The sequence below is a fragment of the Cheilinus undulatus genome, linkage group 21, assembly GCF_018320785.1.
Source record: "Cheilinus undulatus linkage group 21, ASM1832078v1, whole genome shotgun sequence".
Lineage (NCBI taxonomy): Eukaryota > Metazoa > Chordata > Actinopteri > Labriformes > Labridae > Cheilinus > Cheilinus undulatus.
In genome coordinates, this window is record NC_054885.1 from 30,814,462 (window position 1) to 30,825,726 (window position 11,265).

The 11,265-nt window shown below is 40.7% G+C and overlaps 1 protein-coding gene across 1 annotated transcript in view; it reads left to right on the plus strand.

Moving 5' to 3' along the window:
* Positions 1-11,265, plus strand: part of cyth1a (cytohesin 1a) — an 81,345-nt gene continuing 70,080 nt past the window's right edge. Inside the window, exon 1 of the mRNA XM_041817062.1 lies at positions 1-183. Within this exon, the coding sequence (XP_041672996.1) occupies positions 165-183 (19 nt within the window). The 5' untranslated portion in view covers positions 1-164. The remainder of the gene's footprint in view (positions 184-11,265) is intronic.

The following is an 11,265-nucleotide window of genomic DNA, read 5'->3' on the forward strand; positions in this document are numbered from 1 at the left end:
AGAGTGCGTGTCAGAAATATAAAACAAAGAAGAAGAGCTAGAGAGCCGCGGAGAAGACACCGAACAGGAGAGACGAAGGTATCCGGAGTGCTGCGGGCTCTGGGCGGACAGACATCCCCGGCTCCCCGGGCAGTGACGCTTGCAGCAGCATCAGGACCACCGGGATGGAGGGGGAGAGTTACGGTTAGTCTCGATCCTCCACCTTCACACAGGCATAGGCTTTAGTTTAGTTTGTATGGCTGCACCATTAGAGTGTGGTTTTCATATACCAGAGGTGTCTGCAGTGTTCGTGCCGTGCCGTGCCAAGAGTGAATGACAGACAGTCTGGTTGGCATAGATGTTCTCTCTGCTGCCAGTCTGATGGTCTCAGAGGAAGCATGACAGTAAAGAGCCCATGTTGGCTGCAGAGACTTCTGTCAAATGCATGTAATGTTAAAGCTCCTGTGAGGAGTTTTAGACAGTTCTTGAAAGGCTGGGATGAATTCTGATGCTTTTCTAGGGCTGGGCAATACATGCAGATTTCTATAATTTAATTTTCAAATCAGATACATAAAGTTTATGTTGATTTGGAAGAAATAACATTACAGGACTATACTCAGTAAAAAGATTGTTTAAGATAAAAGCTTTAATTTTCAAATTTTGCTGGCAACCCCTTGATCACTATCTGCATTGCACAAATACTGCATTTTCATGTGCTGCTAACATGCTTTTGCAAACCAAATGGTATAAAATTATAAATGGACTCAAACTCGCACCATGCTGTCTGCACCGATGGTCACACCTGCCCCTTTGCTGCTATGTTGAGTGGCCATCAGTGTTAGCTAATCCCACTCATATGCCACTGATGCAGCAGTAGGAGCAATCTGAGGTTAAGTGTCTAACCCATGCACATGCTTACATATGGCTGCAGGAGCTGGGAATTAAACCCCTGACCTTGTGGTTTAGAGACTCTACCACTGATCCATGGCTGGATTCAGGACTCTCTTTTTTTTTTTTGGTTGAAAATATGAATGAGGATCAATAAGAACCTGGGTTTTTTATATATTTAGAAATGAAACTTGCCCAATATTGAGTGTACAGAACTATCTATGTCCGTCTTTGTTGCCTTGGTATCAAACAGGGTTCAATATCATCTGATTTTTACAACAAACATGCCAGTGTTTACAATTCTGTTACCGTGACAACCGTTTTTCTATTACTTAAAAAAAACAGTATGCTAGTGCTGCATTGCAATATAATTGCAATCATAGTTGTGATGTCAGGCAGTGCAATTATACAATCGCACTGGGCTTCAAATATTTTTGTATTACTTGAAAGGGGCTTTTATTCTGAAGAGAGACAGAAATATTGGGAGAGATAATGGGGTAAGACTTACACCAGACAGTGCCAAGACTAGGGCTGGGCTGTCAATTATTACTTTGATTAAATTGCAATATGGCATACTGCAATTTTCAAGTTGCAGAAAATGCAATATGTTTTAACCTGGAATATCTGTTAAAATGCCAGTTTAACACATTTTTGAGGCAGATATGTGCATTACACATCATGCAAATATTCAAGTATCAATATTTTCTAGATTAGTTTGGAAAAATCTCACTTTTAAATGTCCTTTTAAAAATGGGAAAGACATAAAAATCATACTTTCCTTCAAAAAAGGAGTTCATGGCAAATTTGCAATTAGTCAAATTGTCACAAAAAGATATTTTTACAGAACCTCACTTTTGAACCTCAGTTTAATCTTTCAAATATTGTGTATGTTATAGTTTATGTGATTTATTTTAAAAACATGCAATTTGATTATTTCCCTAAATTGTTAAGCCCTAGATGAGACCGTGAGTCAGTCCTTCTAGATAGAGCCTCTGTTTTGGAGCTCTACCAACTGAGCTAACCCTGCACCCACGCCTGTTTCCAAGTTTGGAAAATATTACGTTATTTTGAAATCGGTACTGTAAAAACCTCAGTTTTTGAATTGCTTTATGCTACTTAATATTTGTATGTTCTGAGCTGAGAAATGCACACTTTAAAACTAACATTATCCTCTTCATTTTTCTTTAAAACCAAGCAAAAAGACTCATGATAACATTTATTTAATCGCAATACTTCCCAGTATAACTGCAATCCAGAAGTATTACCAAATTGTGCAGCACTATATCATGTTTACCAATTAGCTTAAAAATATGTAGACATGATTTTTCATAAGTTTTCCCAACTCTGTTCTCCATGACTCTAAAAACAGGCAGAAGGAAGATAGTGCCTGTAATCACTGCTGTGGGATAGGTGTCAGTCAAAAACAGCCTTCTCTGTTGATTTTCCCCAGGCAGTATTCTTAATAAATTATACATACGACTGACTACAGTTGAACTCGTCACAGATTTTAAGGACAATGTCCAGGAGCTTTAAAATGCATCAAATTAAGGTTCAATTCTGTTTCTAAGTCTTACTCCTTGTTTTCAAGTGCCTCTTTTTCTCTCAGAGTATAAAGGGATAGTGGTGAAATCTTCCCCCATGAAATGGAACAACCCGTCAAGTTCCTGATACATCATTAGCAGTCCTGCACAGCATTTATGCAAGCATGCACAACAATACCGCACATTTCTACTCTGAAGGATGTTTAAAAATGCCTGTTTGAAATCAAAAGGACCATAATGCAGCGAAACAACATGAACGTATGATATTAGACTGTCATATTTTTCAAATATGATTTGCAAGGTTCTGGGAAATTTTAGTGTGCCTCCAGAAAATCTCTTCTTGAAGGGCCATGCAGCCCCTTCAGTCCATCAACAATCAGGACTCCCTATGCATCGGTGTGGACGTGTGCCAAATGTAGGGATAGGGCTAAGGGTTGATCGGGATTGTATGAACCAGCTTCAAAACAGGTGGCCTCTGAGGTATCCTCAACCATAGGGATCAAAAAGATCCGTGTGATGAATTATTAAGCGTCATGCTGCAGCTATGACAGCATGGTAGGCACTGTTCACATGTTTCCACAGTAGAATTAAACCAGAGAGGACAAAAAAGAAAAGTTTCTGCTCTTGTGGGAAGATTCAAACTGATTTATTTATACCATGCTGGCATCTGGTCTCTTCAGATGACATACTTTCAATAAAAAAAAAAAAAAAAGACAATTCCCGCTTACAAAACTGCCCTCATTACAAAGAATCATCAATAATGTCCTGTCACTGCGTACGGGATGACCAGGTCCCTGATGATGTCAACACCATGATGAGCTAAGCGATGGCTCAGCTCAGGCGATGATAGAGGCTTCGTCTCAAATATTTAGCAGTTTAGTTTTTCTGTGAGCTTAATGCATCTCAAAATAGAAGCAGCAGCCGTGGCCTCATTGTGAGTTTTCAAGTGATGCTGCGCTAGAAGAAGGGAGGGATGGAGGAAAACCCAACATTAAAACCCTTTATGAGTGAAGGAGATTCAAAAGGTTTATGATGGAATATAATAAAACAACTTGCACCTCATAATCCTAGTGCATTTTGCTTTTTATTGGGCTTTTAACACAAACTTACAAGTCAGGGGGATTTCTGTTACTCTGGACTTCTCGTACATCATGTTTGCTATTTGCATTGCATTTTAATTTCTTCCTTTTTTGCATTTTAGCGGATGAATCATCCAAGAATTATGCATTTATGTGCCTCGGTGTGAGCACATCACACCTGAACACATTCATATCACACGTTCACTGTCTCTGACACCTACTCAGTCAAATTAGCTGCTTTGTGTAGATGTTGATTCATGAGTATAAGTCACATCATCTCCTCTGTCCTTGAGCGTCAAGACTGTTCAGCATAAGGCTGAATGACACTGGGAAAAGCTGTCACTGCAATATCTTCTCTTTCTGCAGTATACATTGGCACTTCAGCTAACCTGACAGTCAACAGGCGGCCGCTTTCATGTCAATACACGGTTCTTACTGTAAAGAACATTCCCTCATAATAGGCGCCCTTCAGAATACTAAAGAAAGTATTTGAGTCAAATAAGGGAGCACATGAAAAAAGTGTCAACTAGGTAAGTAGTTACCACCTCTTTGTTTTTAAATGCAGCTGATTGGCCTGGATATTCTATGACCGGGAACAAGAGTTTTACTTTTAATGTTTTTCTGGCTCCTCTCTTTAGTGTTGATAGCTATGCTTGGTATCCCAACAGAAGGGGTCTTTCTCTGTTCTCAGGTGGATCCATTATGCAAAGCTTCAATCTAAAACATTTATCCCTGGTCTGAGAATGACCACACCAATCAGGAGGAGAAAAAAAGCAGTAGCGTGTTTTAGCTGTACTTTAAGACTGTAAACATGGTGGCTGCTGAAGACATTAGCATGGATGCAGCTTTAGCAGTAGTTTTTTCAGAACTGAACCACTCTGAAAACTTTTCTTGCCAGAAACTTTTCTCTCGACCTGCTCCAGCCAGAATTTGATTTATGAGCTGGCTCCACTGATAGTGAACAATGCTAATGGCTGCCTTTCAAGGTTGTGTTATGCAGTCTACTTCCTGGAGTGCACATGTCCTGTAACATATGCTTTGTTGCTCTAATTTGGCTGTAATTAATCCGACCAATCACCCTCTTTTTTCTTGAGAAGTTCCCACCATCTTCGGGCTGTTGCCCGGATGGAAACGAAACATACGCATCTTAGTCCATGGATGTGTGAGGCAGTCTATCTGCTGTGTCAGGTTACAACTTTTTGACAGATATGTTGATAATTGCACACCATATCAGACCAAACTGAACCAGACTACTTAGTGGAAATGCAGCATGAGTCTGATTTTGTCGGCCTGCCGGATATGATGTGTAAAATGTCATGTGCATAGTTCAGTATTGAGGTAACAAATGAAGTGTGATAGATAAACTAATACTAAAGATCCCACCTATACAGCTGCAGCATACTGTGTCAACCTTTGAATGGACAGATGTTTATATTTGGAAATTATATGGAAATTAGTGCTCTATTGCACCTTAACCAAAATAACAGGTTTAGCTGTTTTGTGTTTCATTGACTAATTTACAGTTTATATCTTTATGTTATATTGCCTGTCTAGGGTATAGGGTTTAGTTTTCCTTTGAATACATTTGACAGATAAAAACAATGTGTATGCAACTCTACCAACTCAAAGCACAACATGCAAAAATCTGAAATCTGAACAAATTTGTTCAACTAACTTCTTGAAAAAATAAATCCTTGTATGTATTTAAAAGCCACTGACATTTCCAGAATTGTTTTAAATATCTGAAAATGAGATGTTAATCTAGATTTGTCTTGTGAATGTGGCCTAAAGTAAGTGTTCAGAGGTATTTCTGATCAGAAATAACATGGATGGATGTTTTTGCAGGTGTAGTTATTTGTTGTTTTAGCAAGTGCTTCTCCTTATTATCACATTAATGAAGTCGAAGAATAGCAGATCAGTACTGGTCCCGACCGGTCTTGATGGAAAATCCAGAGTCCAGCCAGTCCGAGTTCGAGACAAGACGAGACAGCTCACTTTGGGAACCACTGGGTTAGGGGAATGTGTCCTCCAGGAAACAAACATTTAATCTAATTAATAACCCTTCAGCAGAGACTCATAAAATTGTCCTTAAGAAACTATTTTCAATGACACAATTCCCTCAAACTGTAAATAAACAAGGAAAAATAATACAAAGTTTATGGTCAGGGTTTGTGAAGACATGATGCCGTTTTGGATTTTGATACAAAGTATTTGTTTCTACTTGGATTCTGGCATGAAGTCATGTGACCTGAGCATGTGTCCAACAGCCTCCTTGAAAATGAATGCAAACTCAGATGTATGTTTTTACCCAGGATGCAGAAACCGCTTCAGGATTAAACTCCAAAATAAATCCAAAATGCCTTTTTTTACCACTACATTTGCATGAATTAATGGGAGGGTAGCTGATATTACGCCTGAGTGTCTTCTGACTGCATTAAAACAGTGTTTTAGCATCCCTCCAATGTGCAGCTAAAGTGTAACTCATGCTGGAGCATGCAGCATTGCTTGCTTATGTAGAAGAATTAATCAGCTAAAGTCATAGTTTTCCAATGTCTTTATTGCAAATGCATTTATTGCCATAATGATTAAATTGTGATTTACTGTGCAGCCCTACTTCATCACCACTCAGCGAGAGTGGGAGATGTTGTAGCTTTTTCGCCCCTCATTTCATTATTAATGTAAAACAGACATCTTGCTTCCAAAACAGTCCCATTCTAGACCTTGAAGTGAGTCTGCGGATAATCTGTATATTTTATAGCCTCTCTCTGACACACGTTGGGCCCCATTCTAAAATTTATGACAGGATTACCGCACTGTTTTTGCTCTCTGCTTTATTTGATGTTGCTCCGAGCTGCTGTCCTAAACCAGCTCTCTTTGGATCCATTGGGTGCTGCTGTGTTTCAGCACTCACTTCAAAGGATTTATGCTGCCAGTTGTCAAAATGTCTTTGTTTTATCTTCTGCTCTTTTGCCATCTACCTGCACCTGCCAGTGCAGCTCAGTTTTCTTTTGCATTATAAAACTGGTGCACATAAAGGAAGCTCTGTGCTGGTTTATAGGCGTGGTGCTCTGTGGCGGCAGGTACGTGTGGTTGCTGTGGTTATGGGTGTCATCTGTCCTCTTAATTCTCTTCTACCGAGTGTTTTGCAGACATTGTTGCTTGTAATGGCCTGTGGCATGTTTTTCTACTTCTTTCTGTCACTTTCACCAATGCAACAAGGCGATTTTACTCCAGCACTACGCTCCTCTTGTGTTCAAAGCATATCCACATGGAACTGTCAAAGCAGCTGCAGAGAAATCTCAGTGGACTTTTGCACATATATCGTATTCAGATGATAAAAGGACAGGGAGTTAGCATCTATTACCTCAAAGTTGTCACTTTCAGTCATTCTTGCTTAATCATGTAGGATACAAGTCTAAAAATAAACCCTCTCACAGCCAATTTCTCTGTTTTCATTGACAGGCCACTGAGAAATTCACATAGAGAGGCACACAGAGGGAGGAAATCAAAGCTTTGATGCAGCTGAAACAAAATGTAGGCCAAGATGATGCAACTTACTATCAGGAAAACTTTCCACTTAGTGCATTGGGTCTATATTTAGCCCTTTGAAGCTTAATTCTAATATTCTCTATCCTATTTATTAAGAATTCAGTTGAGTTTGCAGCAGCAGGGATGTTGTTATGCTCCCACCCTGTCTGCTGTTAGTCACTGCAGGTGATGCTAACATTAGGCTGCAATGTAGGAGTTCCACCAACACAGATCAGGGAGCTCACTGTATGTTTTTATATCAAACCAGGGAAACTCTCATTACACTGAGGACTTTTCTGCCCCCATATGTTCTCAAAAACAAACAAATGTTGCTGCATTCGTTAGAATCTCTCTGAGGCCGCCGACAGTTCTCTGATTGTCACATCATTGTTCCACTAAGATCTTAAACCTTTTGTTTATTCTAGAGAACAATAGCTGAGTCACATAAGGTGTGATGTGCTGTTTTGTGTACTAATATTAAAGGTGTAGTTCCATGTTTTGTCCACCTGGTGGCATGTGTGCATAAATGCTTCAGAGAACATCACATGCACCAGCTTCTGTTTCTGCAAAATTATGTTGGGCTCATATTTATTCACATTTATGCGCATATTTCCTGCAAAGTTAACAGTGCATCAAATGTTACAGGGAAGTAAAGAATGCATGATCAGCTGCACTACAAGCTATGAAAATATGAACCTGTGCAGGATCAGTTCTCTCTGGATCACAGCTGTTGCACTTGGTATAATGTGTTTCTTCTGCAGAATTGTTGTGACTTGATGTTTCAGTGAGGGCGGCACAGCGGTTCAGTGGTTTGTGCTGTCATCTCCACGCAAGACAGTTCTTGGGTGGTTCCTAGTCCACTCTGTAAGGTGCTTGCATGCTCTCCCAGTGCAAACATGAGTTCTCTCTAGCTTCTTCCCATAGTCTAAAGACATGCACATTGGGATAATTAGGGCTGGGCAAGTAATCTAATTTAGCTGAAATCCCAATATGGCCTGCTGCAGTTTTCACATTGCAGAAAGTGCAATGTTTTTTAACCTGAAATGAGTGCCAAAATACCAGTTTAAAACTTTTTTTTTTTTTGCAACAGAGATGTCTTGTTCTATACATCTTGCAATCATTACAGTATCATTTTTTCTAAAGAAAAGTTTGCAAAAATTTCTACTTTCTTCATTTCTGTGTTTTTCTCAATCAAAATGAGAATCACATGAAAACGATCACTTCCTTCAATGCAACAATTCATATTGAAAATGCAATATAAGGTTAAACAATCATAACAATCACATCTTTTAAAATGGTTCAGTCATCCATCGTCTTCTCTCGAGCTCAGGTTGAGGTGGCAGCATACAAAGCAAGTCAACCCAGATGCCCCTCTCCCCTGCAATGTTTGCCAGTTCCTCCAGAGGGATTCCGAGGTTCCCCCAGGCCAGATGGCATATACGATCCCTCCAGCAAGTTCTGGGTCTGCCATGGGGTCTCCTCCCAGGTGGACGTACCTGGAAGACCTCCACAGGAGGTCCTTCCAGATATCCGAACTCCTCACCCTATCCCTGAGGAATCTTATTTTGACTGCTTGCACCCACTATTCTTTCAGTCATTACCCAGAGTTCATGACCATAGGTGAGAGTTGGAACATAGATCGACTGGCTCCCTCTTCACCTCAACGGTGCGGTACAGTGCCTGCAAAAGTGCTAACACTGCACCAATCTGCCTGTCAATCTCACGGCCCATTCTACCCTCACTCTTGTTTACTTGAACTCCTTCACTTGGGGCAAAGACTCCCCACCTGGAGGGAACAATCCACTGTTTTCCGGCAGAGGACCGCCGCATCAGACTTTGTGGTGCTTATTCTCATACCAGCAGCTTCACAATCAGCCGCAAACCACCCAGGTGTCTTTTTAAGGCCCCCATCCAAGGGATCCAACAGAACCACATCATCTGCAAACAGCAGAGATGAAATTCTGAGCCCCCTGAACTGGAAACCCTCCACCCCCAACTGCACCTTGAGATCCTGTCAATAAAATCATGAACAGCATTGGAAATTACAGCATCAGCATTTGTCAGCCCTTGTTTAATCTAATATGGTGTTGGTTATATTATAGGGTGATCAATGACTCAGTGACGTCTCAAGGCCCCTCTGCAGTACCTCTGAGGCCTATCAAGGGCTGTGGCCTACACTTTGAGAAGCACTGCTTTAATACCAGCCCTCATTCTTCCTCCCTGCCTTGCTGGTGCAGTGCTGCTTGTCTTGGCCCAGTGTCATGTGAGTAACAATCAGTGTAAGAGAGCACCAGGGTGACATAAAGAGCTTTACTGTCAAACTCTGTAAGCAGTTCTGAGCTTTCACTCCTCCTCAAGTTTACCTGTGTGGTGTTCTTTGCCTAAAATGACCCACAAGACCTTATAAGGCAAAATTTGAAAGAAAAAAAAACATAACCCTGCCTACTTATCTTGTTCTAGCTATCTATCCATCCATTATGCACCCACCTGTTAGCTTGTTTACTCCCCCCTGCGGGTGCTCGGGGAGCTGCTGACATCTCGCTCCTGCTCACAGAGGTAACTTGGAGTCAAGCCGAGAGGAACGGGGTGAATATGCAAACTTAAAAAAGAGAAACATTAGTGCTGAGTTCACTGTGTGCCGTGCTGCTGTTCCTCCTGTGACAGAGCTGCTCTCCTCTGCATGATGTGCAGCTGCAGCGTTTTGAAATCGTCAGGACTGACTTTGCAGTTCATGCAGGGGTCACTCTGAGGGAGTCAGCCCCCTGGCGATAAACTGGGCAGTGATGGCTGTACTGGAGATGATGTTACAACCAGGGGTGGGGAGAACAAGAATGTCATACTCAAGTGAAAGTACAGTTACTCTGATTGAAATTTACTCGAGTAGCTTTACTGAGTAGCTACTGGGTTGCACAGTAAAATATGATCTTTATTGGTGATAGCAGCATGAAAATGTGCATCTCCAACCAGATTGTTCAGGTAAAGTCAGACCTCTACAATTGACTGAAATGCAGCTGCTGTTTAAATGTGATGTGGAATCGCTCTCTTGCTGGTACTGACTGTCATGTGAAGTCAAAGTCAAACAACTGGACAGTTTTATGTTGTTGACAGAAAGCCAGAACCTCCTTTTATGACTTTAAGTTTTTGTTTTTTTACTCAGTAATGGATGCTATTTAAAATTTACTGAAGTGGATTATGTAAACAAAAATATGCCTATATATACTATACATACAATTTTTGCTCTGAAGTGTCTAAATTAATTGAAAAAGTGGCTATTCCTTCGTTATAATTTCTTAAACTAAGGTCTTACAGCATCTCAAATATTGTCTTAAGTTTTCAAAGACAGAGATATTGCTTTTTAGAATTGTAATGGGACATGTCTGGTTGTGGTGGCCATAGATTGTGAGTTTAATCATCCAAACTCACATCACTGGAAAGCCATCAAGTTAAGACCAGCGCTGCTCAGCGCTTCCTACCTCTGCAGCCGCCTTCTCAATGCTAATTCATGTTTTGAGTTGAGGACTCTGTTCAATAGAACTGCACCTCATAAGTTGTATTAAAAAACAGAAAATGGATGTTTTTTTTCTGCATTTGTGCCAGAGAGCATGTGCATCCTTGGATCTCAGAGCACGTCAGTTCTGGGACCGCTTCCAGCGTGAACATGGAAGTGCACTTTAAAGTGAAATTTTCCCTCATTATGGGACAGGTATAAATGAAAACAAAACGGTGTCCTGTTTTGTAAATATGCCTTGCAATGTGCCGGTTTTATTGACAAGAGTCCTCAGATGTTGGCGGAGCTGGGCAGCGCTGTCTGTACAGAATCGGCCTTAATTGCCAAATATGCGAACACAACATGGAATATGACTCAGCTTAGCTTTGCTCTCTGCGTACACAGGTTGGTTGCAAGATGTGCAAAGGGATGCACCTGCACCAAATGGACAAAAACACGAAGAATATGAGAGCACAAAGTAACAAGGCTGCCATCTTTTCATTAGCATGCTCTCATCATATTATTATTATTTGACAGAGAGCCCCCTGGTGGTGGAATTTTACACACTGTGTGTTCAGTAACATGAGTAAATGTAAATTATTACTTTCCACCCCTGCAGGCTGTTGCACCAGCTATGAATAAATTCTGTCTTAAATTTCACACTAAACGGTGAAACTAGTTCAGTTATAACTTAAGTTGTGACATTGTTCAGTTGAACCATGGAGACATTGGTTGATCTTAACCAGTAGAGATTTACATCCAA